Source organism: Mauremys reevesii, linkage group 9 (genome assembly GCF_016161935.1).
Source record: "Mauremys reevesii isolate NIE-2019 linkage group 9, ASM1616193v1, whole genome shotgun sequence".
NCBI lineage: Eukaryota > Metazoa > Chordata > Testudines > Geoemydidae > Mauremys > Mauremys reevesii.
Window position 1 is genome coordinate 82757449 of NC_052631.1, and position 22237 is coordinate 82779685.

The following is a 22237-nucleotide window of genomic DNA, read 5'->3' on the forward strand; positions in this document are numbered from 1 at the left end:
TCAGTAAGTGTTAGCTGAAGGCCATGGAGAGGCAGAGCCAGGAATAGAGCACCGGTCTCCTGGCTCCCAACCTTGTGGGATCATGCTTCTTTCTATTTGCATGTTGGACTGAAGATGGAAACTGTCCTACCATCCCCTGAAGAGACACAGAGTGAGAAGCGGCAGTGCCATTTCCTTCACTCTGCCCTTGCCAATCTGCCTCAGCCTGTTCTGGAGAGTTCTCCTCTTGCCATAGGAAAGGAGCTAATTCTCCCTGCCAATGCAATCTTCTACCTTTCTACTGGAAGTGCTGACAAGGGGGCCAGTAGCTACCAAATGGGCTGGTAGGTTTGGTGGTGCAAATGCCTGATCCCCAAGGAAAGTGCAGCTAAAATCTTTTCGCTGCATTAACTGCATTTTTTTTTACAAGCCAAACATATAAATGTAGGGCCTAATCCTGTGACGCCATGAGCCTCTCCTGGGAGGTGCTGAACATCCTCCCCTCCTCTTGACTGCAGTATGTCTCCCCCTCCCAGGAAGCAACCAGCACCTGAAATGATTGCCTGAGATGCCGCCCCTGCTTCCATTGAAGCCAGTGGCCAAACTCCAACTGACGTCACTGGGAACAGCGCTGGGCCTTATTACATTATCTGATCTCTCTTTTTATGTATAAGGGGCAGGAGATAAAGTGAGGGGGAGCAGGGTTGAGTGCATCTCCTCCTTCTCCACTCTCAGAACCCCACTCCTTCCCCTGGCTGTAATAGTGCTTGCCCTCACCTTCCTCTCATCCTTAGTGGGGGCACTGAGAAAGTCCCCTCTTATTAAACCATTAGAGGCCCAAATTTGTCCCTGGAGTATCTCTGCTGACTTCACCGGACTTACCCCAGGGCTGAACATGGCCCTAAAAGCTTGGACCAAGCCCTGAAGTCCTTGGGTTTTAAGGTTTATCCCTCTGTTCACAAGGTATTATCCTTTCTCCACCTGGTGTTGAATCAGTCTCTCCACCAGCAATTTCTCAGTACAGATGCAAATGTCCTTCATTTTGCTACAAGCTGATGATGGCCGTTTGGTGACGGAGACAAATGAAATCTCAGCACATTTCCCTTGTGAACTGCAAAGGAATCCAACCCAAGAATTTTTCGGCTTTAACAGGCGGATGGGCGTGGGAGTGGAATTTATAGCCCAAAGGGAAGGTGGCTGTGGGTGAGGGAGACGTCGCCGTCAGAGAGGATGCACCCACTTGTATAGGTGTGTGTGTACTAGGGAGTCTCTCATGCCATCCCAAACTTCCTTATATGGAAACCCCGCTCCTTGTTTTCCCTTGCCTGGGAAATTCCTGCTGCTGTGTGGAGCCACCGTGGCTGCTTCCTGTGTAAAGAGGAAGCTTGGAGGGCAGGGGGAATAAAATGACCAGACAAATTTAGAACATCCTTTCCCAGAATTAATCTCCGATAGGCAATACAGAGGAAAAATACTGAACGGAACCTTCATGTGGGGTCAACTCCTTTTTTCCTTTTCTTTTTTGTACAAATATATATTTGATGAAGAAATGTAATATGTGTGCACTGCTGTAAGGCGCCTCTTCAGTGGGGTTATTTTTTTCTTCTCTTCTTCTAACCATCAAGGATACATAGCCCTCAAACCATGAAATTCGGCTTTCTTACACTTTATTATTCTTGTAGCAAATGTACTTTTTCCATCATAAATTAAGTTCCTTAGATTACCATTATACTTTAAAATGATTGCACTCTCTCTCCTTTAAATATTTATGAGAACGGGTGCAGTTTGCTAATACTAAACAGATCCCAGCTAACCACATATCATCTGAGTCACAAGAATCCCAGGGCTGGACTTGCCATTTAAGCTTCTAACGTGTATGTAATGCTGGGTGAAAGAGCTGACAGCACTGAAAGATCTATTTAGCCACTGAACGGGGATCGCACCAGCAGTGGCTTTTTTTTTTCTTTTTTTTTTTGCCACATACTGCTCTGCCCTTGTGCCTCGTTACTGACTTGGAGGAAACCCTCCGAGGGCAATTTCAGCCTCCATAGCCCATCTCAGTCATTGGCCTCGTTGTAGAAACTGCCAAGAAAGGTATCAATTAAGTGCTAGTTTTGAGAGTGCTATTTGTCAGATGGGCACCTGCATACTGAGAAGGCCACTGTGCAACCATATCTAGACTGGATTTGAACAAGATCTGAACCCCTGACCTCTGTGGAAGTCAAGATCTAATCCAAACTTCAAGTTTTAGTTCTAACCCTATAAAAATCCTGAATCCAGACAGCAAATCTTAAACCACTTTAAGGAAGTTCAGATCCAGATCTGAAATCCATAATTCCTAGTGCTCTTGTTCTACGAAGGACAACCTGTCTTATCTCACCTCCGCCTCCTAACTGCTACCATGCAGTAACGACTCATTTGACTTTGTTCTGCTCCATGGTGAATATGAAAAGTAAGTGAACTAACGTGATGTCAGGCCAATCAGTGTCATAATTTCACCTCCAATATTATGAGTTACAGCTCCCAACGTTCAGAGCTGGAATTCATTCCAAGCAGGATCATTTCTCCCAAAATCCTTCCCAACCCTAAATACGGCAATCAATTGAACGCTGAGCATGTGGGCAAGACCCACCAGTCGGACACCTGGAAACAAATTCTCTGTAGTAACTCAGAGCCCTCCCCATCTAATGCCCCGTCTCCAGCCGTTGCTATTAGCAGTCACAGATGGGCCACCCACATGCCATTATAGGCAATCTCATCCCGTCAGACCTTTTCACAGTGTCATTGAAGTGGAACAAAATCTTGATAACATTCAACCTCCAATGGTTGGTATAGGTTCAGTTAGACTCTTCTATACTCATCTCTAAAACTGCCTACTTCCCATCAGGTTTTTATGCTTAGCTCCAAAGTGCCTGAGTCACTTTAGAAAATGTAACCCCAAGTCTCCCTACAAGGTTGGTATTATTATCCTCATTATACAGATGGGGAAAGTGAGGCTCTGACAGATTAACCTGTTATTTGCCCAACGTCACACAAAGTCTGTAGGAGCCTGGAATAGAACCCAGCTCTGCTCCTTAAACACAAGGCTATCATTCCTGCCTTAGGGACTTGCTTGTTTGAACCTCTTGAGATTGCACCATTGATTCTGAATGGGTTATGTATGTTTCTTGTCTCCAAAGAAGAAGAGATATGGCTACCTTTCTCTCTGCTCTCTGAGCAAGGGGGAAATCTCAGCAGTCTCCATCTGCCTCTTCTTTTTCAGTTTTCTTCTTCTTCAGAGTTCAGCTACTGGAGGATGGCGTGGGACCCCAGGAGAGGATTTATCATCCCCTCTCCTCCTTTCCACTTCTTCAAAGGCATACTCATGTGTACAACCAAAGTAAACGGAATTGAGTCCTCATCCTACTACATGCCACAGAAAGTGGGTGAGTGACCCCTGTGTGCTGAGCAGTAACTGCTACTCAATGGAACAGAAATAATTCTAGTGCTGTGCTAAGCTTGTGGTTATTATTCCTTGGTTAGCCTACTTCCAAGCTAACTCTTGGGGTTTTTAGCTGGTATGTATTAAAGATGAGTCAAAACTGGAACATTTTCTGTACACCCACCTTCCCCTTTGAGCTTTGGTGGTTCAGATCAAATAGTACTTGGATCTGATCCACCCCTGGTTTTGAAAAATTGCCCTGTGTAGAGATGGGACAGAACTGGAATATTTTCCTCAAATCCCACCAAAGCTTTGTTGGTTTGGATAAAGTGGAACCTACATTCTAATAACCGCTGCTTTGGGATATGCAAATCCAAGCAGTGGCCTCGTCTGCCCATTTCTGGTATTTGTGGAACTTACAAGATCATGATATAAAATCGCATGTAAATGCTCATTTGCAAACCTCACGGTTTTTGTTTGGTTTCTCTTGGCACTTTACCACATGCTCTCCATTGTGTTTCGAGATGGGCTCCAGCTGCAGAACTCAACTCTGGATTTTGAACACTGAGGTGGTATGGGACTGAGGCTGTATTTGAGCCCATTTCTAATAATGTGCTCCTTGTTTTGTGTCTATTTTCTTCACCTCCTCATAAATTTTAAATTTTCCTAGGCAGGGTTCGCTGTGACTTCATTTCCACTAGGTCATGGCACCCTTCTCAACAATTAGCTTTAGCTTAAAACAAAATTTGTATGGCAGCCAACTGGAGGTTCTGGGTAGCTCTTTTTTCACTGCTTGGAGTAATTATTTGCTACATATGATACAGAATCAAAGACAGGAAGGCCTGTTAGGTCATCGGACCCACCGCTTAAGGGCCAATGTAGGTTCCACCACTATTCCCTCTAATAGGGAAGCACCCTGACCTAGTGGATAGTGCACTAGACTGGACTGAGGAGTTCTATTCCCTGCTCTGCCAGTGGCCAGCTGTGTGACCATGCGCAAGTCACTTGCCATCTCTGTTCCTCAGCCTCCCCAGCTGTAAAATGGGGGTGATAATGGTATTGACCTCCTTTGCCAAGTGCCATGTAAGAACGAGGTAGTAGTCTCACTATCTTACTGTGCTCAGGAGTGTGCTAGATACTTCACACCATAGATAAAAGGACGTGATCCCTACCCCAAGGAGTTTAACAAGCTAACGTCAGACATGATGCACTGAGGGGGTAATAAGAGAGTAGGACCAAGATTTTCAAACTTGTGCAGGGGCTTAGGAGTGCCCGGTGTGAAGGGAAGCTGGTTTTCAGAGGGCGGGCGCTCAGCGCTTTGTGGAAATCAGGCCCTTTTCTAGTATCCCCAAACTGAAGCACCCAGCGGCACTAGTCACTTTTGAAAATTGCAGCCTGGGCAGGGATGAAGAGAAGACGGACAAGGACGATATCAATGTGATTATGTGGCCAATGATCGAGAGCTGGAGCCCCAAATGAAGGAGTAAAGAAGAGTTTAAGTCCAGAAGGGAACATACTACAATCATCCTGTCTGGCCTCCTGCATAACCCAGACAATAGACCAATGAGATTAAGGTTCCTACATAAGTGATCTTATTTTCAAAAGTGCCTGAGTGCCCAGCAGCTCCCACTGAGGTCAGTAGCAGGCTAATTTCCTACAGTCCTCACAGGAGGAGCAAGATCTTGAGGAAGGATTTGGAATTTGGGTTTCCTCTTAAATTCAGTTGAAGCAGATTAGCGTGAAGTTTTACCTTTGTTCTTTTCATTTCAGAAAGCAGAATACAGAACCTGGCTCTGAAAGCAAACCCCAGAAAGCTGCTGGTCGGAGATACCCTCAACCTGGAATGCAGCGCAGAGACCTTTGCCAATGGACGGATTGAATTTGAATGGCAGTATCCTAGTGGGAGAGTGAGTAGCTGACAATTTAAGGCTGCCTCTGGTTGGATTACAGTAGTCAACCGTATGGAAATGAAAGTTCTGTTCTTATGGTTTAGTAAGTCCTAATTTTGCTTTCATTTGTCATTCTTAAAACAAGCAATGGGAGAGCCACAAATGACTGTCTTTTCAGTTCAGATGAGCTGAAAACCCAGGATGCTTATGTGAACTCTCTGAGCCTCTTGGTTTGGCAAAATTGGGCTGCAAATCTCCTAACTGGATTTTTGCAACATCACCAGGAATTTTTGGTTCTGCGGGGAAAGAATAGCCTTTCCCACGTCACTTCAGCCCCCCGTATGATCCTAGCTGACAATGGGGAATCGAGCAGACTGTCTGTCTGACCATCCAGCTATCCATAAATCTAGGCATTTGTGCACTGTGTAAAAATGAATCAAAAACTAAATGGCCTTTCTCAAGACTCACTAAAAATTTGATTCAAGTTCTAAGTGAGGATTCAGGCTCTGCTCGTGGGGTGTAGGGCAGCGGGGTCATTTGGGGTTTGACCCCTCAGAGTGCTGAGCACTTCCTGCGAGATGCTAAGACCCTTCAGCACCCTCTTGGGAATCACAGGGGTGAAGCCCATCTAGTATCAAGTCTTGTTCAGGATTGGTTCATTCATCCCTAATTAAATCTCTGCTCTTGCTAGCTGCTGAGTGCCCTGCATTCTCATTTAAGTCACTGGCAGCAGCATGTGGATTGAGCCCTAAAACTAACAGCTCTTCAAATGAGGGTAAATAAGCAGCAATTCTAAAAGTTCTCCTTGTGGAGAAAGAGCCCAAAGATCGGTGTCCCAATTCAATACAATTTAAAAAATATTCCATTTCTGTCCTGTGCAAACCCCTACATTTGATGATTTCTTGGTTTCTGCAGCCTTGCCCAGAAAACAAGAATGTTCCATGTTATCTAATGACTTGGGACCCCTCAAAAGGTTTCTTGGCAAAACTAGTGAAAGAAATTTTTTTTAAAAGAAAAGAAAAGAAAAATAACAAAAACTACAGCCTGGGTTGGAAATACCTATAGAATTTTATCAGGATGAAACCAGTGCGGTTCTACAGAATTTTCTTTTTGAAATCTATAGAATGAAATAGAAGTTGATCTTTCTATTGTCTTTCCTTGAACTATCCGCTAGAATTCTATGCAGGATGTGTACACATCTCTATTAAATTTTATAGGGTCAAAATTTCTATTGAAATTTACAATTCTGTATTAGGTTCTATAAGGCTTTTCCATTGGGATGTGGTTACTAAATAGATCTTATACTATTTACCGTATTAATTTTTCTTCCCCAGACAGACTGATACTGACCAAGAATTAAATGTGCACTACAGCTGGGATTCCCAAAATAACATGGGTGAAATCCTGGCCCTACAGAAGTCAATGGGAGTTTTGCCATTGATTTCAACATGGTCAGGATTTTAGCCTCTGAGTGGGTCTGTCCACGGATTTACCCACTTGCGTGGTACTAGTGAAGAGCTACTTAATTTCATTAGTTTGTAGGTCTATGGATATTAGAAGCTCTCGGGGCGGCAGTCAGGCAGCCTTTGGCGGCATGCCTGCAGGAAGTCCGCCAGTCCCGCGGCTTCAGTAGCAATTCAGCGCGCAGGACCGGCAGATCACCTGCAGAAATGCTGCCGAATCTGCATGACTACCATGCTTGGGGCTGCAAAAAACATGGATCTGCCCCTGCCTACTCTCTGTGGGGAAAGTGTAAATGTTTCAGCCGACGTCTTTGGAGTTTATATCTCTTAACTGATATAAAGTTAAGAGATATAACAGAATAAGCAAAAAGTTGACCCTTTTCTTTTTCTCTTTCTTCTGTCACCCAGGATCATAAGCCCACACGAATTTTGAACAAAAGTCAGCCGGTGTATAAAGCCTTTAGTAACCTGACCATCCAGAACGTTACCATGGAAGACAGTGGCTTGTATATATGCAGAGCAGTCAACGTAACAGGACTGGAGACCAATGGAATGATACTGAAGGCCAATGTAACAGTCACAGTATACAGTAAGTTCCATATCTAAATCAGAATAGTGTCTGGGAAGCAGGACTGTTAAGGAGATGGACACATTTAATATGTAGGTGTCCATTAGCAATGACACCAGCTAGGATACAGTCACAAGAGTGGCCTATCAGTCCCCATGCTTTAGGACATAAACTAGTGGTGGGCCACCTGAGACCCGTGGGCTGCAAGCGGCCCATCAGAGTAATCCACTGGCAGGCCGCCAGACAGTTTGTTTCCATTTGCACGGCCTCCCGCAGCTCCCAGCGGCCATGGTTCGCTGTTCCCGGCCAATGGGAGCTGCGGGAAGTGGCTGTGCAAATGGAAGCAAACTGCCTGGTGGCCCACCAGCAGATTAACCTGACGGGCCGCAGGTTGCCCATCACTGATATGGGGGTCAGGAAGAAATGTTTTCAACAAAATGTATTATAATGTTATGGGAAGGTTATGTCTTCTGCTTAAACACGCAGTACTGGTCTTTGTTAGCGACAGAATGTGGGACAGTAAAGACTCATTAATTTGTTCTAGTTTAGCTGTTTTTATCCTCTTAAATGTTTTTGAAAAGAGAGTAAGCTTCTGAAAATGGGATGTACTGGAATTCATCTATTTAGTCATGAGTCACTTATATCACAGGGGGTCACATTGGCTCTATGTATGGGTAGGCCAGCATTTTCAAAAGTGTCAGCGTCCCCAGCTGGGACCAGATTTTCAAAAGAGCTCAGCAAATTGGGTGCTGAGCACTTCTGAAAGTCTGGCCCCCCATAGTGGGGGCTCTGCTCTTGAAAATCTGGCCCTTTGAGGTGAAAAAAATCAACCTTTGTCAAGGGAGGCCCCAGTTATTGCAAATATTTCCTGTTCTGTGGAGAATGTGGGTTATCGTCAGATACTACTGTGTAGTAGCTGTTGATGGTGGATGATTTTTTAAATGGCCACCACTGCCGCTAGAACCAAAATGTGCAGCGAGAGCCTGTCTCTAGTTCTGGTACATGTGTACAGAACAGATACAGCTATGGCTGAAGCTTACTGGCAGCTTGTCATTCCATTCAATTGTCTGTAGCTTCTCCTGATGTACCATGCTGCAACCCATTCCAGAGCACATTGTATTTAGGGCTGCAGGTATTCATAGCCTGACAAGAATCTTCCATGGTATGACTTTTTTTAAAATATTTGTTTAAGACAAAGCTTTCCTGAGAGTTTCCTATAAGAAAGGACCCTACTACGAGGCGGTAGCAGGACACAAGCTACTGAAACTAGCTGTGAAGGTGGATGCCTTTCCCCGCCCCAATGTTACCTGGTGAGTATCAGCCTCTTGTGCAGGATCAGGAAAATGTGATCTTCTGAAAGGGATAAGAAAAGATATACCAGCCACTTGCTTCAGACATGGCAGACAACGTAGAGAGGTGGCTAAATTGCTGGTCTAGGAAACAATGAAATCTGGGTTCTGTTATCAGCACTGCCACAGACTCATTCTGTGATATGATCTTGGGCAAGTCACTTCACCCCTCAGTTTCTGCTCTGACAGCCTGGGAACAATGATACATCCCTACCTCATAGCAGAAACACAAGGATCTGCTCAGTCATGTGCCCATAACACACTGAGAACCACAGACGGAAAAGTACAAGGGAGTGTTGTCAGTGTTACCATTAGCAGAGCTGAGCTTAAAAGGAGCCAGTGCCTCCCGGAAAGCTGCGAGAAACATTCTCTGCATGAGAACTTCTGCCTCTTCAGCTCATGTTTTTTTCTCTCTGCTCATTTATGACTAAGGACATTCTCCTGAAAGTGGATCTTTTTACAGAAATGTTTATCTGCTCCTGCCACTGCTTCCCTACCTGAAGTCCTAATCCATGTGGGAATACTTTCTGCAGCTGCCAGCTGCACAGGGTTAGGATTTTGGTTGCAGGTGGGGAGTCAGGACCAGATGATCTCTGAAGATCCTGTTTTTTAGGCAGTAATAAAAAAAAATAATAAAACGAAGCAAGGAGCATGCAGGAAATACTGATACATCCGCAGAATCATCCCAAAATAGAATAGAGCTCAAATGTTTCTAGAATGCCTCATGAAATCATAGATGCGGGAAAGGCAAAAGGCCTGTTAGACCTTCCTCTGTCAATGCAGGAAATTCCTTCATGGCCAGTGCTGCAATAGGTGAACTTAATTACGGCCTTTGTTCCCCCTATGTATTCAATTAAGTGGCTCAAGCAATATCATCTGATGGATCCACAGAACTCCACCATGTCTCCCCTCAATCCACCAATGCCAAAAATGTGGCATCCATCACACCTCTACACACACACACACACACACACACAGAGAAAGCAAAGGGGAATCATGGCAAAATCCTGTGGGCCAATCAAAGGCTACTCCAGTGTGACTATAACACCTCACTATTTAATACAAGATGCAGCACTTCAACAACCATAGGATGCACTAACTTCCGTCATCTCCCCTTTGACTTCTTTCTCCCCTCTCCCTCCCCTTCCTATCTGCCCTTTTGATGGTGAGGGGAAATGTTGGCAAAGACCACCAGCATTCTATCCCCTACTCCATTGCCTAGAAACCAGACAGCTGCTCAAAAGCACACTCAGATCTGTGAAAGCCCTCTGCCATGCTCAGCGTACCTTGCCATGATGCTGTGGTGAGTTGGCACCTCCACAATGCACTTTTGGTTGGCCAACAAGAAGTGCTGAGTCCAAGTGACTCAATGGCAGGATTGGCAGACCGCAGGAGGAGTAGGTACAGTTTGGGGGGTTGTTTTGTTTTTAAATAGTAAAATTGTATGAAATTCCATGAGGTTCAATTCAAATCATAAGAGAAATTAGCCAGCTGTTGCTGGGGGTGTTTTTTGAAAAGCTGGGGATATTTTATGGGATGAAGCGGGGACTTTCCCCTTTTCTTTCTACAGCAATGGTCATACTTCATGCAGAGGTTGAGAAAGGAAATTTCCATATTTGGGAGTAGTCTAAGACCACCAACATTGTCTGCCCTGTGTGTTCTATGCTGCAGCAGTGAGATGTTGATGTTGGAGTCCTCGTTAGTGCAGTTGTTTAAATTACTGTCCAGGAGACTTTCAAAACTCTCAGACTGAGCACAGTCACATTTCTCCAGCTGGAGTCCCTGAGAAGTTCACCAGCCTGACCTGTGGGTTGTAGTGTCTTGCCCCATCAAATATTTGAAGTCTGAAAGCATCCAAACAACATCACCTCTACTTGCAGGTGGTTTTATCTATGAACTAGAGGAACCTTATTCAGATTGTTCTACCCCACTCTTTGTTGGTGAAGGTTCAAGATCACAAATGCTCCCTGGGAGGAAACAGATTTTCAGAATATTTGTCCAAATAGAATAAAAACACATCCCCTGCATGTAAACAGCCAAATTTTCAAAGAGACCTCAGTCACCTTTAAATTGATTGTAAGCTCCTGGGGCACAGACTTTGGCTGTTCCAGTGCTGTAAAGGGCCACGCACACCCACTGCAATAATAACAGTTAATTATAATCTGTTCCCTTAATTTACTTACTCTAAAACTGGTGGCCCAAGTTTTTGGAAATCCACAATTTGCTGTGCACATTGCTACACTTGCAGTGCATATTTGTTATGCTCATCAGAGGGTTAGTTGTCTACCCAATTTGCACATGCAGATGTTGTTCGCATGTGTCCATCTCAGTTTAAAGCACCTAGAAACTCACTTGTGCAATGTTGGACTCACACTTTTGGGTATGTGACCCAGGGTTAGTGTGTTCAAGTGGTGCTCTCCATACAGAGGCCAGTTACTTAACATCACAGAGAGTCCTAGAATGAGCAACTTTCCGATCATCTCTTTTCACTGCTGCTGGCTAAAATATGGGCGGGGGGAAGAAGGCAATGTATTCCCATCAATTTGGTGAGGATTGGTAAGGGGAATGCATGTAAGGTTGGTTTTTTTTTCAGTTCAAGCACTGATGGCAGATTGGGATTCCCTACAGATATTCCCATAGGACAGCAATAACAATTTACCTAGTTAAATCTGAATTTGGAAAATGGCTAGCCCCTCTTCTGTGTGCTAGGGCTTGCCTGCATGCAGTGCTGACAGTCTTTGTTTGAACTTCCCTCGCTCTTCAAAACAGGTATAAAGATGGCAAGCCAATCAAGGAGAACCACACTTGCTATGTAGCAGATCCAATGAAGTACAAGCTGGGCATAAGGGATTTGAGACCAAAGCATGCTGGGAACTACACCATAGTCCTGAGCAACACTAAACATGGCCTGTATGAGAACCTCACCATCCAGCTGGTAGTGACAGGTAAGCACCTGATGTTTCCAAATAATTCTGTTGCTCTCTCTCATTTCACTTACGATGCCATTTTGCTCACCCGGCCAAGCGGGAACATTGATCAGTCTTTGACATTTCTCTCTGTTTAATTAATATGATGTCAGACTCATAGAGCTCCAACATAGGCTGCCCAGGTTTTTCAGAGTTCAGACTGGGGCAAGGCAGTACTGCTGGATAAGGGCAGACGAGAGTTCCTCAGAGGTGGGAAGGTGAGGGTTGCCCTGTTGCAAAAGCAACACTGAATTCCAGGTCTGTGGGTCCCCTCTAAAGATGATTGAGTGCTCCTGAAGGTTTTTCCCGGGGATTACCTGGAAGTATGTGGGAGTGGAGAACACATCCTGCATAAACTTTGTAGTGTTATGAGGTACTGACCCAGTGCATGCATGGACAGTGGCAGTTCATTCAAGAACCAATTCAATCTAAAAGGGAATGCTGATAGGTTCCAGTCCACATTGCCCTAAGACAGTGGGGGGCACTTTTAGAACTGGGCCTGACATTCCGGATTGCTCTGGTCACTGAAGAAAAATGTATATGTAACAAATAATCCACAGTGCCTGGTCATCTTGTATTAAAATGTATCTTGCAACTGCATCATAGGCTGCTATGTAAGACACATCGCAGAGTGTCTGGTAGTGGATGGTCACCATATACCATGGTCTTTGGCTGTGGTTCTTCACCCTACAGAGAATTCACATTGCAGATTGTCTGGCCATGGATGGTCACCCTGTAGTGGACACACTCAAGACATGCTCAATGTCACTCCATGGCTATCTATGCTTAACGCAATTAACATACATGCCAGAATGGCGACATGACAAGCAAGATGTGTCAAGTTGCCAATGAACCATTACACCTAAGGCATAGAGAGCTTAGGATATTTTCCCTCTCTCTGTGATCACTACCATGGCACTGTGTGGAGAAAAGCAATAGTTTGAACGTGAACAAAGGAAAATTTTGGCTTAATATTGGGGGGAGAGAAATTCCTAAAAGGTGAACTCTATTAGTGTGGGAACTAGTTTCCCAAGAGAAGTACTAGAAGTTCCATCCCTTGGTATATTGCAAACTAGCCTAGACAAAGCAGTGAAGAACAGCCTGTAAGAAGAGGAAAAGGCCCACACTGGTGGGAGCAGAGGAGCTCCTATGTCTCAGGTGTCTATTAATCATCCTTCTCTAGAAATTCATTTTCAAGAGAGTCCTGGGAAAGCAGAAGCAAGCTGTGTGCATTGATGGGGGTTTTGAGACAGATGGAGAGATAGATACATGAATGACATTTATTAATCTCCATCTCTTGGGAGGTGGAAAAAGGGGCCATGTTATCCCATTATGCATCCACTGCCTTGCCACCTCACTTCTATGCCATTTAGCTTGGTGGAAGAGAGAGACTGAATCACGAAGGAGAATAAGAGTTTAGTGAAAGTTAGCTTGGCTTTCTTTTGTGCTTCCTGAGTTTCAGTCAGGCTGTAACAAAGAAAAAGTTACTGATGCTGCTTTGTTCTCTTTTCAATAGTGAATGCTTTTCCCCCTTCCCCTTATTATTATTTATTCTCTCTATGCCAAAAAATATTCTACTATTGTGTGGCATGTGCACTGCAACGCCCCACGACTTCCAGCCATTGTGCATTTCTTATTTCACCCTTCACACAGGAGCATTGCCTGATAAGTAGGGAAAGGAATAAAGAGACACTAAGGATAAAATCCTGACCCCATTGGTGTCAATGGCAAAACTCCCTTTGTATTCAGTGGGGCCAGGATTTCACCATAAGTCTTGGTCCCCAAAAATATGTAGCCTACTCTATTCCAACCCTTCACTAAATATATATGGTAGAGAACAATCCTGCACTAGCAAAGGGATGAACTAGATGTCTTGGTAGGTCTTTTCCAGTCTGGTTTCTGTGATTTTTATTCTTCCTCTACTGAACGGTTATTTGGAGCACATCGTTCGTGAGTTGATCCCAATTGCTGCTGTTCTGTTTGTTAGCAGAATAGTGTGAATGGATCGTTTTCAGCTTAGCAGTTTTTCTTGCAGTGTTCATACTGAGTGTGTGCTACATTGGTTACTCTTCATGTATGACTGGTCATCTTGGTCACATGGTATGGTTTCTTCCTTCCTGGCTGGATGATACATTTCGAACTGGAAAAGATTGCATAAAGAACAATGAATAATGAATACTCTTGCCAATGCCTGTCTCCTTGCTTGCATGTGGAAAAGAGTGTTCAGATGAAGAACAGTCATTCCCCCAACATTTATACAAACGTCTGTGTGCACAACTGCTCATGGGTAGCCAAGGAAAAGATGTTACTGCAGGATTCAGCCATCTATGGCTATTAGCTGTTTTACGCATATTTTCATCTTTGTATGTTATGCACAAGTACACTGTACACACACACACACACACAGCCTTATGTGCATTGTTAGCCTTTGTCAGAGATCAACACAACAGAAGGCATTAACCAGGAATAATTATTGCAGTGAAAAAATGCCATTAATCATGATACAGCAAGTCCAAAAGCTCCAGGAATATTGCTGATTGGTAAAGTGCAGACTGATGTTTCATGTACAGGCAAGGGGAAAAAACAGCAGGTGTTTCTTTTTTGGTAACAAAAGATCGTCCCAGAGATGAAGAATGTTCACAGAAAAGTATCTGGCAAAGAGCACAATTGTTTTGAATATGGCAGCTGCAAGTAGTGAGGAAACGAGCCTTGCCATGGATATGACTTACACAAAGCTCCCATCAAATCATCCCTGCCTTTGCCAGTCCCCACTGCCTAGGACTCGTGGGCTCATGAACTTACACAGCACACTTTAGCTCAAGTATTGAATTAAGGGGGAAGATTATTTTGGCCAACCTTACCTGGGCACATGTAGATCAAAAAAGAACATTTTGATTTTGAATTATAACCTGAATCTCATTTTCAGTTAGAGTGTAGGGTACATTCCATTGTCAGGCCTGGGCATTTGTAACTCATTCGCCAAAGAAATTAAATGTGGGGCTTTTATTAGCTTGAATCTTTACTAAGCAGTATTTGAAACTCCTAAATAAATCACCTGACTCCTTATTGCTAATCATTAGCATCAGCATCAAATTATAAGTTCACTACCTTCTAAATAGGGATAAATTGCTGAGAGTTTCAGTAGATAGTTATATGTTGGGTCTTCCATCCAGTAGGACGCCAAAAAACTCTATGGCACTTTATACAGGGAATGGATCCCCTGGCCCAGGATGGACTCACAGCTGCCTTGAGCTGGAAATGGCAATGTTTAGCGAATGGAGATTAACTTCTCCAACTGGAACTGCAGGCGGAATGTCATTACTGGAGCTGGAATTTGAACACAGGGATTAACACACTCTTCATCAGAAATCTCTCTGGATTTGTAGTGAACACAATGATCAGGGCCTCAGTTTTACGTCCCCTCTGAAAGATGGCATCTTCAGCAATGCAGTGTCATGCTGGGGCGCTGATTTCGTACCGTCTCAGTGGGAAGAATGCGTACCTTTTCCTGCAGGCTCTCTTTGGAGGTGTGGTCTTTACACTTATACTTCAGCAATCAGAATAGTTAGGGCATAAAGTGCACACAGAAAGAGGGGCACAATAGTACCAAGAACAACATCACCAGCTATTTTCCCCCCGAGTCTGACGTGGCCATAGAATCCACAACTGGCAAGAGAGAAGCAGAGCTACAGGCCAGGCGTCAGCTCACCACAAGCTGGCACAAGCAGATTGTGCATCGTAGCTCCCACTACATCTGATTCCCCATGACAGGCTTCGATGGGAACCAGGCTGACAGCATGCAGAAACTCCACACCCGAAAACAAGCAATTGTTGTCTGGCCTGTTAATGAATGACCAATAGGATCCCACTACCATTCAAGAAATGCCCCTTTAAAAAGTGAGTCCCTCCTTAGCCTATAACACTGGCCACCCATTTTCCCACCACCCCTGGAGGCAGATGGAATTTAATCTCCCAGGAGCACACACACCCCTTGCCGGGTCTCATTGGCTCAGGGTAGGACTCTTGAGTCTCCAGGAGGTAGCCGATCGCCTTTCCAGAATGTTCCTTCTTTACATATTTACACATCAAACACTGTCCAAGAAGCGGCGGGTTGCTGTGATTTTGTTTTGTTTGATTAAATTCTTATTGCGAGCCAAAGCTTCAAGAGAATAATGTCCTGAAGAATTTGGAGGGGAGGGAGCAAGGGAAAAGGGTGATCCTAGCAAACAGCTGGCGGCTGCACCTCTGAGCCAGCCAAGAATGAAAAATGTGGGCGAAAAAAGGTATTCTAGGCTAGACTACAAAGCAAAGGGGGGGAGAGATCTATTTATGGTCAAGCAGGCTGCATTTCATTCTCACGCTCGCACAAATAATCTGGATTTATCAGGCTTCTTGCTGAGCCCTTTCTGCCACAGGCAGTAGCCTCTTACCATCATATTTTGAGGGCAGATTGTACTGGAGACGTTAGGTTAACTCACAAAATGGGAGAAATAACCCACCATTATCTTGCCTCTCCCCTATCCCGCTCTCATCTGACTCCTTTCCTAAACTCCCTCCAGTGTTTCCTAGCAGATATTGCATTCGCTCAGTGTGGCTCCGTTCAACCGGAATTAGCTTTACTGTACAGTCCTTGGTCCTGCCAGCCCTGGTGTGATGCCTAGCAGGGAAGGGAGATTGAGAGGAGGTTGTGTCTGAGTGCAAGATGAAGCCCTTGGAATAGCTCCTCAACACTGAGTGGTAGTAATTCTCAGGCTCCTTACGCACCCACGCCCTCAGGGTGAGATGAGGACGGGATGGGGGGTGGAGAGTGCACACGTGCACAGACATTGGCTTATGCGTGATCCTTGTTGTGCTAATGAGGTGTTCAGCTATGCACTGCTGTGTTAGACTTTGCTCCTGGCACTAAGCAGGTGCAGCGTGGCGACGGCGCCTAGCATTCTCATTCATGCATGAATTGGTTCCCTGTCCCACTCATCACTTTTATGCCTTATACTTATAAACTTAATCATCTGCATAAAGGCCCATGAACTCAGGCTGGGTTGGACCACGGTGTATAATATCCTCCCAGGCCAGCTATTTGCATAAAATAAATGACATTCCTCAAAGTAAAAAGACAGGACCTCATCCTAACCACAAGTCCCATAGGCAAAAGCCTAGGGAAAGAGATGAGTTTTCATCAGGCCGTGAAGATCAGCCAATTCAAGTTGTATCAGACCACAGGGGAAGAGAAGTCCAGTGTGATAGGCCTCATCCAATGCTCCATTTAGTCAATGGAAAGACTCCCTCTGACTTTAGTTAGCTCTGAATCAGGTCATAGGTGCGTGGAACTCCCATTGAAGTCACTCTAAATTTGACGTTGTTGTACTGCTGTAAGGGGCCCATGGAAAACGCACACTTCCTTGCTATTATTATTACATCCCAAATGAAGAATGAATTAGGAGGACCAAGACAAACATGTGAAAGCAGGGCCCTCTAAAATGAAACAATATCTATCTATCCATCCATCCATCTCTTCATCTGTGTGACTAATGCATCCCTCACCTTAGCATCTGGATTTCCAAAAAAGCCATCTCTTTTCTATCACTTTGGAGGAGCAGCCGTCCAGGCAAAGCTGAAACAGAAGTGATTGTTTTCCATCATCTGGGCCAGCTAAGCAAACTAGAAATGCAAACTACAAAAATAGAGGGGCCCCATTGTTTCTGATGAAATCCTGTCCAAGCCCAGAGCATGTGGATTGGGTTGCATCCCTTTCCTCCTCCGTATTGTCTGTATTGCTTAATTGGGTGTGGGCCACGGTAGAGGGGATGCTTGCTTTAGAATAGTAAAGTAAGTAAAAAAATCGGTATGTTAGATGTCTGCCCGTCTTTTCCCTCAAATGGGGAATTTCTACTGTCAGACGGGGGAGGGCGTGGAGGGGGGTAGATGACAGCTACTGACTTATTTATTGCATCGTGAGAAAGTGAATCAAAAAAGGAGAAAAAAAAGTCGCTAGGCAAACTTCCACTAATTATTAGCAAATTATGAGTAATTTTCTCACTAATATTATGTGATCCCCACATGCTGCCAGCTTCCTACTCTAACCCTCCACTTAGCCCTCTGTGCTCTCCTGGGAGCACATTTTGTTGGAAGTAGCCAAAGCAATTTTAGGAAGGGGGAACTGGGGACTGGTTGAGTTTTGCCAAAATATCCTAAGCATTCCTCTCGGCTTTTTATTGAAGCAGCATCTCTCCAGCTCTAACAGCAGGGAGGTGGGGGCAGTAGCATGTTGTTTACATGCCCCCCCTGCCCCTCCCCAACCCCCCAGGCAACCCGGCCTGCAGGTAGATTAACTTGTGCCTTTTCCCTTAGAAAAGCAGGCTGGCCGGCAGTGCCAATCCTTGAAAAACTGGAGAGCTAAAATTGCATGTTCTGGGAACAATTAAGCGGATCAGCATTGAGCACTTTGCTTTTGAACTCTGCTTAGCAAAAAAAGGAAACAAGAAAAAACTCAATTTCCAGAAAGTTGGCTAAGTCAATCAAAGGCGGAAAGCAGAGCTGTTACGGGGGTGTTATGGGGTGGAGCTGGGGAGAGAGAGAGACATTCTCCTTATTAAAGAATTAAGAGAGAGAAAATTTGTCTAAAAGTCATCTTAAAAGGCAAAAAAAAGCCAAAAAGTTGTCTGTGGTTTTAGCACAGGACTCTCCTTGGAGGGTTAAAACTCCCTACAACTTTTTAAATCTTTGGCTGTGCAGTATAAGAACATTGATGAATTTATTGTCCAATTAGTCCACCCTCCCAGCCCTGCCCTCATGTTCCAAACCTACATGTTCCAAAGGAACACGAGGGAGTGTGCTCTAGACATCAGGGTGGGAGCCTGATAATCAGCACTCCTGGGTTCTATTCATTGTGGCACTTTGGGCAAGTCTCTCCAGCCCTGTTTCCCCAGATGTAGACTGGGGATAATAATATTTATCTACTTCAGAGGTGGCTTGCAAGGCCTCAGTGTTCGTGAAGTGTTTTGAAAACCTTGAATGGAAGGCGGCCTAAAATGTTTTTGAGTTTTCCTCTCTCTCTCTCTGTGTACGCATGTGCAAGTTTCTTCTTCGGAAAGAAAATAAGTATAAATATATAATGAATATGTATCTAGATCACCTGTTCAAACCCAGACTGAAGCATGCGCCTAAGTTCTTTGCTGAATCAGTCCTATGTGATTAATGAGTAAAATCAATCGACAACAGTGCCTAGTGTGTAAGGAGTTTAGATCTCAGTTCAGCCACAAGTGGGGGCAAGTGTTTGAGGATCATTTCAGTCGCAGGTCCTTGAAACTAGAGATCACTGGAGCATTCTGCTATACATGGGAAACGCTCCAATACCTCCTCCTCAAACTTAGCAGGCAGGCAGGTGTGGGTTTCTCAGGAGACAGGAGGAGCGTGTGACCCCATAGGAACACTCTTAGTACATACAATAACTCCTGGCATAAAATAAAGATACAGTCTCTTTCACTGAGTGGGGAATGATTGGGGTCAGTGGCCCAGCCTGTCTACAAATTATTTGCCTCTCTAATGCTTAAGGCCTAAATGCAGCACTGGAAAGGAAGGTGAAATTTACATCAGTCGGATCAATTTGAAATTTACAGTAAGTGCAACTGCTTTTGATTGCTCATCAACAGTGCAGCAGCAGGGAAGTCTTTAGTTATTCAGGTCAGCTCCCACACCGCCAATTACACCCTCAGCAAAGAGGAGCTAGAAATACAGTTTAAACTAGAGAAGAGGAAAACCCATCTCGATGAATTTTAAATCTACTTGAACATTGTGCATTTGAAATGTGGCTACAAAACAGGAAATGTTTAAGGTTTGACTTCTGATTAAATTGAGAAAACTCAGCTCAGGAGGAAGGGCGGCCAACAGAGCAGATGGAGAGGACTGAGGTGCAGTGACAGATCTCTGTGGAGCTGTAGGGTCAAGGTGTAGGACAGCAGGAGGTGCTGCAGGTCAGGAATGAGGTCTAGGTAGAGCTATCCCCCCAAGGGTACAGGACTGGTGTAGGAGCGACTGCTGCACATCAAGACTGAGGTGCATTGGCAGAGTTGTTTGAGGGTGCCCAGGACTGGTACAGCAGAGGCTGCTGCGGGTCAGGAGGGAGGTGCATTGGTTGAACTGTTTGGGAGAGCCCAGAACTGGCATAGCAGAGGCCGTAGTGGATCAGGAACAAGGTTCTTTTGGCACAGCCGGGGGATGAATGGATGGGATTCAGATCCACAACAGCGGAGGGCTATTGCAGATCTAGGCTGAGGTGCATTGCCGAACTCCACGCAGAGGAAGTTTGCAGACTTGATGAGCTCTTCAGTGTTGCTGGTCCATCACTTTCATATGCTCTAAATTCACACCAGGTTTTGATTAATATTTTTTTAAACACCCACAGGCCTGTCTTATTAAATCTGTATTTGAGATGTGTAATTTAAAGTACATATATTTGGACTCTGGCAGTTGTTAAAAATGGATTCCCTTCCCGCACCATACAAATGAACAAAGGTACAAGAAGCTCCCATTCTGGAAGTGTGTCTAGGGGACAGGAATTATCAGAAAGACAAATTGGCTGTGTCTACACGCGGAGGGTTGGTTAAAAAAAATCCCCACCATTGCTAACATTAGGAGTCCTAGGGCAGTTAAGGCTCCTGCAGCCACCAATGTTTTTAATGCTGATTTATTTAACCCTGTTCCGAGCAGAACTAGATGCCAAATGCCAGTGGCTGCAGAAGCCCTATCAGCACTAGGCCTCCCAGGATTGCTGCCACTGATGGAGATTTTTAGCAATGGGAGGAATTTCTGCCAAGAGGATCTGACCCAGTGCCCTTTAAAGTGAATGGAAAAGCTCCTGTTGGTTTCAATGGGAATTATATTAGGTCCATGAACAAAGTGGGTGAGATTCACACTCGCATTCTGGCCCCTTTACACCAGATAAAAGGGCTGGAGCAGCATAAAGATGCTCCAAAAGCTCCAGATCCAGCCGGAGCAGAATCCCTCCAGCACCCATAGACAGCTGGAGACAGTCCTCTGAGGAACCCTTCCAAGCCTTGGGGTCGGGAGCATGCTGGGGCTGGGGCTGAGGTCAGGCCTGCAGCACATAATGCTGTGGAAATTCCAAACACCACTGCAGCCCACTGGGCAGTCTAGCAATATTCAATCTTGTTTGATTCCCCCGATTTCAATGGGAGCCAGACACATCTAAGGACTAGAAGCCAGAAGTTCTGACTCCCAATCCCCTGCTAGAACCACAGACCTCAACCTCTCATTTGAAGACAGAATGTTCAGCTCACTGTGCAAAACAAAACAAAACAAAACAAAACAGGCTTTTTAAAAAACTTGTTTTCATTTTTAAATTGCCATTCCCATAATGAATCCCTATCTCCACTGTAATTGGGTTCTGTGGCACCGTGGGGGGAAAAATGACGAGAGGTTTTTTCAGCAAACCCCTTCAGTTTTAAGTAAATAATTGCTTAAGTCTCATAAATAATTATGGCATTTGATGAATCATTTCAACTCATTTTAGGTTTCAAGTAATATTTAATAGTACCGTGCAGTAAAGTAATTGTGGGATTAGGAATTCATTTGATGCTCCGGTAAATCATTATTTTAATTAGATCAAGTACAAAAATTGCCATTTCTTGTTAGGAAAGATAATTTAAATGACATCCAATATGTTCATCATTTCACCAAGAGTACAGACAATTCTGTTAATATGCCAGGGTATGACCCAACCCCCTACACACACATACACACTCTTTATCTCTGTCCCTCGCACACGCATGCACACGCACAGTCTCTCTCTCTCTCATATACAGATAGTCTGTGTGCAAAACTCAGAGCTCACACCCAAGAAAACAATATTTTTGCACCCTTCCATATTAACCTTAACACTTTTTCTTTGGTGAAAAACGCATGTACACGTTCTTTGCAGATGAGGAGAATGAAAAATTTGAGAATGAACAGAAAAATGTTCTGAGAGCATAGAAAATGGACTCTTGTCCACCAGGGGGTTTTGATGGTGTTTATGATTGGGAATGATTTAGTGGTAGGGAAAGAGACACCAATTAAAAGTAGCCTCTCTCTGCAGAACACAAATCAGTAACAGTCTTCCATTAGGAATAACACCTTACATCCAAGAATCTCAAAGCAGGTTACTAACATTAACAAGACAATCTTTATAATACTAGGTTTTATTCCCTCCATTTTACAGATGGGGAAACTGAGGCACGGAGAACTGAAGTAGCTTGTCCAGCATCACACAGTGGGTCGGAGGCACAGTCAGGAGTAAAACCAAGGCCTGCTGACTCCCAGTTCTGTGCCTTAACCACAAGATAATCCCAGCTTCATCTTTCTACTGAGAGAAAGAGGGGGTGGAAAGTGGATTTGAGGCATGGTGTGTGCTACTGGTATTAGGGCCACTTAAGGGGAGAAAGGGAACAAACTGCAACTTATGCAGTAGATATCTTAATGCCAGAAGGTCAGTCATTTTTAAAGTGAAACACTAATTAAGGTTATTTATTCCAACTAATGGCTCATTATGGCATGGGAGCTAGGATGTTGCTGAGCCCTCTCCAGTCAACAACCCTTCCTCAAAAC

The 22237-nt window shown here is 44.5% G+C and overlaps 1 protein-coding gene across 2 annotated transcripts in view; it reads left to right on the plus strand.

Annotated features, from left to right (window-relative positions):
* Positions 1-22237, plus strand: part of LOC120371478 (vascular endothelial growth factor receptor kdr-like) — a 122634-nt gene that overhangs the window by 17728 nt on the left and 82669 nt on the right. For both annotated transcript variants that reach the window (XM_039487257.1, XM_039487258.1), the window contains exons 3-7: positions 3242-3404; positions 5171-5307; positions 7161-7341; positions 8513-8630; positions 11439-11614. In XM_039487257.1, coding sequence (XP_039343191.1) covers positions 3242-3404; positions 5171-5307; positions 7161-7341; positions 8513-8630; positions 11439-11614 — 775 coding nt within the window. The remainder of the gene's footprint in view (positions 1-3241; positions 3405-5170; positions 5308-7160; positions 7342-8512; positions 8631-11438; positions 11615-22237) is intronic.